This window comes from Hylaeus anthracinus, unplaced genomic scaffold (assembly GCF_026225885.1).
Source record: "Hylaeus anthracinus isolate JK02 unplaced genomic scaffold, UHH_iyHylAnth1.0_haploid 4, whole genome shotgun sequence".
NCBI lineage: Eukaryota > Metazoa > Arthropoda > Insecta > Hymenoptera > Colletidae > Hylaeus > Hylaeus anthracinus.
The window spans coordinates 7073801-7079801 of NW_026535289.1; the positions used below are offsets into that span (position 1 = coordinate 7073801).

The 6001-nt window shown below is 41.6% G+C and overlaps 1 protein-coding gene across 1 annotated transcript in view; it reads right to left on the reverse strand.

Moving 5' to 3' along the window:
- LOC128894617 (discoidin domain-containing receptor 2-like) overlaps nt 1–6001 on the reverse strand; it is a 170723-nt gene that overhangs the window by 6008 nt on the left and 158714 nt on the right. Inside the window, exon 16 of the mRNA XM_054156461.1 lies at nt 756–897. Within this exon, the coding sequence (XP_054012436.1) occupies nt 756–897 (142 nt within the window). The remainder of the gene's footprint in view (nt 1–755; nt 898–6001) is intronic.

Below are 6001 nucleotides of genomic sequence, written 5' to 3' on the forward strand. Positions count from 1 at the left end.
ATCGTATCGATTATCGCTTACTGCTACGCGACGGGATTCATAACGAGCGCGAATCGAATAAAGCGGAACTGGAAAGGGTCTTCGAAGAGTGAGCGGCTGAACGGCGATAATATTATTAATAAAATAATTTTTTGGGAAAAAAATTTAACCGACCATACATTTTAATGTATGAATAATGCAGGTAACCAAATCGAATACAATCTGTATACTGTGAATTTTATGCATGTATGGGGTACAGTACAAGGAAGGCGTACAAGAAATATACATGATGTATGTTGAACACATTTTTTATTTAATATAATAATATTGTTATTTCGCTTTGGATAAGTGCACGTATATTATGGTTACTTTTAGTATGTATTTATTATAGCTTGTATCATAAATGCATAAAATACGCAGTCTAGTGAAATAATTGAAGATAGGTCATCTGGATAACTACATGTTTTTTAAATAAAATTATCGGGATCGAAGTTGTTCGAGTTTTAGGGGTGAATGGTAAGGTTGTTAATTTTGACAAGAACGGTGCTAGATTAATGGCAATGAAAATTGACTCGAAAGCGGTCGGGTTAAGGAAGGTATTTATATTCGATTAGCGATTGAATCATTAAACGCGACAATCTGTTCAAACACCGCGAATAATGATAAAATCAATTTCGTATGCGCATATTGTATCAGTTAGTTCGGAAATTCGCAAACAGGTAATAACCGCGACATAGACGTTAAATAAAATAACACGCAGAGTGAATAGAGCTTACCAGAAATATGGATTCCCAGGCCATCCAACGTATCGGCAGCGGTACAGCGCCGTCGACTTTGTAATAATCGCACGCGTACAATTCGTTGTCCGTACCGAAATCTGAGATCTTGATGTGATAAGCTTTGCCCACCAAGCAATTCCTGTAATCGAAATCATGGTGTCGATGAATACGACGAATCAAACCATTTCCTCGCCGCGGGTATGCAACGGACGCCATTTAATTAACTCCGTGGCATCGAGGGACCCGCTATCGTTATTAACAACCTTATAATTTTCTCTTTGGAATACGGTTACCCAATTATAATACCAAAAACGCAGTTGGGTCAGATAAGATTAAAACTAATTGTTTGTTCACAGCTAGTATACGATTTTTAAAAATATAACGAAAAACGAGAGTAAAAACGTAGATTATAGCGATGGAACGTTTGATGTACGATGGGGAGACCTGATTTATGCAAAAAAGCTTCATCGTTCCGATTCAAAAGCAAATCCAGGTGCGTATTGCATTTGCATCAAGCCAACAAAAGACCACCTCGTGTACGTAGAATAGTAAGTAGGTACCAAACAATGACGAGCTAAGTTTTCACTTCCATAAATTAAATCCATAGAACCCGTAAACAAACGCGTTTACCGTCTCTGCATTTATTTATCTTGCAGAATAAACTCAGCCGTGTCTCCATTACTTTTCCGGGTCCCTGGCGGAAGGGAACGCTTTGAAATAATCCTAGACCCGGCCGCATACACGCGAATCAGTTTCGACTTCGGTAAACGGTGAGTATCGCGAATACTTTTCCGACCGATTCATTGCGAATAAAAAAGACAGGATCGAATCGATCTCTCGTCGGTATGTGGGGTGCATAGCGCGGCCGCCAATCTGCATACGCGTACGCATTCTGTACATGGCAGCCGACCGGAAGCGGGAATGGCTGCCTGCGGGCTGCATTTCCACGTACGTGTGGATGAGCTACGTTTCCTGTACAAGCACACGCGACTGTACAATTGAACGTAGCCGTTGCGGCAAACTTTACCGGCGACCGGGGGGGTTGGATCGTTGAATGATCATTGTGGATCGTTATATGAGGCGGGATAAGGCTCGCGGTCGCCGGAGAATGCGGATCTAGATGCAGACGGTGACGTAACGCGCAACCCGAACGGATTTATACACTCGCCATTGTACATTTCTAGGGCACAATTTAGTTTGCCACGTTTTGCGCTGAGCTATGCTTAATTACGCTCTAATTCGCTCTAGAGATCTGGCCGCCACGGCGCTGACAATAGCTACGGCACCGTTTACAAAACTGGGTCCCGCGGGACAGTGTTTAGAGGCGAGCAAACGTTACGCGAGAAATAGTAGCTAATGGTTGGGAAGAAAAGAAAGGGAATATTTTCGTATCGTTGTAAGTTTTAGGAGCTACAACTTTACACATTGTCAGAAATGGAACGCAGCAACTTGTTCGTAGGATCTGAATGTATATACAGGGTGTCTTAAAATTAGTATAAGAATCGAAAATGGGAGGTAGCTGAGACGATTCTGAACCACAATTTCCTTGTCAAAAATGTCGGATGTTGCTCCGTTTTTTAATTAGTAACGAAAAACCACCGACCAATTGCAGCGCCCGAGTAGCGCGCGAGAGGCTGATTCGAGTCAGGTCACTCGGGCCAGAATCGTCTCAGCTATCCCCGTTTCCGGTTCTTACACCGATACTAGGACACCCTGTGTAAATCCTTTTATATGGGATACAGTTTAAGTTTTCGACTGATTTTGTAATTCACGTATCCTCTAAAGTTTATCATATTATACTACAGATCAAAGTTCGATGACACTCCTGAGCCTTCGGTTTCGACATAATCTTACAATGTTTTAGAGAGTGAAAGTTAGAGAGGATGTAAAGAGAAAAACATCAGTTCGTCGTTATCTCGAGATTCGGGGTTGATGAAATTAGTCCGCGGTCTAACGCAACCCTTATCCGTTTCAGCGGCGTGAAGCTAGTGAATTTGTGTGTCCGTAGAGGACAACCCGTACACCACGAAATGTCTGCTTGGCAGTATTGGATTCTGGTTTCAGAAGGTGACTGCCTTCTGGTTTCAAAGACGAACTATAATTCTCACCGAGACAAACGAGCAACTGAACGGTGTTCGAGTATCCAGCGTTATCGAGTGAATGGAGTCAATTAATTTCGTCGGTGGAACAAAGCTCCAATTTGGAGCCAGAACCTAGGTAATTAGCCGCGCTTTATCGATCACTGTTATTGGCTATACTACGCTCTTGGAGTTCATCGGCTACGACGGTGACCTGATCCACCGAAGTCCCGGGTCAGAACGTTAATGCAATAAGCAATGTTCACTCGGTGGATCCTATCCAGTCTTTGCGTGCCTCGTAGAGCCCTCATCCCTTAAGTAAGGCTGCTTTTGCCGATACCTATACGTGATGTGAACGAGTAATACTACTTCACGAATAATCAAACACAATTTCTGATAATAGAATATTCGAAATATTTTCGATCTTTTCCTCCTGGAGTTTCTTAGTTACACCTTTAAGAACATTTTGTCTACTAGAATCCTAGGTTCTTTAACCCATTTACTGCCAACTACGAGATATCTCGTAGTTAAAATTGATTGCAATTACTCAAGGGATATGTTTATAGCCTTTTTAATCACGAATTAATGCAAAAGAAGATCGTAAATTTTCTTTTTGAAGTTTGCTGCCTGGCAGTGAATGGGTTAATTCCAGTGTCTATCTTCTGGAGCAATATTTAGAAACAGACGAAGCCTTTGATGTATCTAGTAACAGTATCCAGAAGAAATGTCAATTAATGCAGAAAGTCTGGTGCAGAAAAGTTACGACTAGTTTCCATCTCTCGTCCAAGCAAGTTACTCCAAAGTTGAAATAAAACTTCGAGTTGCTGTTTCCAGATGCTTTTAACGAAGGACATGGCCCATTTTTTTTTTTTTTGCTTTCTGTATATTTGCACGTTCCTTTTGGTTCGATTCCAAAATTTTGCCCGAATTCAGAACATCGACAGCGGCGTTAACTGGTCCATCGAAGTACACCAGAACCTTGTTTTTCTGATCCTCTGTTACTCGAATGCTCTACTATCGAAACATTCTACTATTCAAACGTAGGATGTTCCTGTAGAATATTTCGTTGCAATATTCTCTTGAAATTAAAATAGCTCTCGTCGTCGCAAATCGCATTAATTTTCCACTTGTAAATTAAACTTTATTCCAATGATAAATCGATAATTCCAATAATTATTTTGATATTTATACTATTTAACTTAGAAGAGACAGTCTCATCTCTTCATTAATATGGATTTCGTAGGTTCCACTCCGCTCGAAGAGTACGATTCGAATTGGACAAAAGAATTCCACCGGCGTGTCGACGGTCGAAGACATTTCCCCGAAGACAAAGAGTATCCACTTTCCCGTCATTTCCCCCGACAACCGAGAAGAGTCTCCTCTTATGGCTATTATCGATTCTCGGGTGCGTTGGAGTACGCCTTTGGTGATACTTTAACGTTAGAAGTCGGCGTTAGGTCGAGCAAGGGCTTCGTCGAGTTCGTGGCAGCGTGTGATCGGTAGGACTTCGACCTCTCGCGATGCCTCGACGTTAGATCCAAAGGTGAGTGCCGAGGGGGTGAGGTTTGTCGTGGGGTTGGGGAAGGTGAACGATCTAAGAAAAAAAAAGGACGAGGGAAAAAGAAGAAAGGACGGACGAGGAAGAAGTGGGAGGAAGGGAAAGCCATTCTCTACATTTGTAATCGAAGTCGGAACAAAGGCAGCCCCTGCTTACTCGGGGGTGGAGTGCCTACATTGAGTCTTCGTCGTTCTCCACGGTCGAGCTACACGCTCTTGCGGCGTGTACGACCACTATCACTGTTTCTGGTAACACCACCACCACCACCGGTATCACCGCTATCGCTTTTGGCACACTGAACACCAGGCTGGTACATTCTCTCTACTCTTGAGTCAGTAATTCTTAAACCGTTAGTAATTCGTAAACAGATATCAAGTTTCTTTGATTTTATACGTGTTCCAAAATTATCAGTGTCATTTGATAAAAGAAACAGTTCAGCACCTCTATTGCATATATTTTATTTTATCTTTCACAGGAGAAATTATTTCTCGAGTGGTATGTCCTATAAAGTACATTGTACATACTATATTTATTTCTTCAAGCGTTTCAACCCAGTCGATTATGGTAAAAAATAAATCTGTATCTATATACGGATTCTGCTCGCAGGGGATGTTTGCTTCAGGGAAAATTTTGTTCTCCATCAAAATGCCTTTCTAGCAATCTATTATTGAATTTAAATTATTATAATTATTTCAGGTAGAGAACTGTGCGCCAGACTCCTCCCTAAAAAGTTAAAGAACCACTGCCTCGAGTGTTCAACCTATATGCGCGTGCCCATATATACTTTTATACCCGATCACACGCACGTTCCTCTCGCCAAGCTATTACGGAAGCGTTTGCACACGTATACACCCATACTCGCCCACATACCGAGGAACTCTTCCGTTCGCTCTCGTTCGTTCTTCCTTCAACCGGGCCAATTGAATTGCATTACCGTTTGATCAGCAATCGATTCTTTCCTCTTTTCCACTCGATCCGGTTCTGAGAATGACTTTATACGGGGCGCACTCGCGAATAAAATAAGGTGCCAGGAGAAATTGGCTGGCGAGCGTTAGGATAAAAGTCCTGGGGTTGCGGAGCACCGACGACACATACATGTACGTACTTTCGGCTTTTCGAAGCGATTCTTTTCCCTTTGTGTAGCCAAGATTTTCATCGAGCTCCGAATAACAACCCCTTCTAGCACTTGCGTCGTTCTGTTATGACGATGGGTCAGTTTGTTTACGGATTAGGAAAAGAAATCAGGAAGAAAGAGATGCGACGGTACTAGATATTTTATTTGAGCTTTGGTGCCAGAATTCATGCTGAATTCTTTCTATGTTGTACGTCAATACAACTATCGCAGCATAGATTGCCACTAAAAAGAGTGAAATAAAATAATTTTTTGGAAAAAAATTTAGTCGACTTCAAAAAAGGTACGGTGAGAAATATGAAATAATTTCTAGTTAATTTATATGAATACGCATTAGGTCTAGATATAATTGTTTAAAAGTATGAGAAAATGCAATGAAAAGCACGAAATAATTTCTAGTTAATATATATGAATCTGAATTATCGACCGAGCAGCCTGCATTATCGACAGAGCAGCCTGCATTATCGACCGAGCA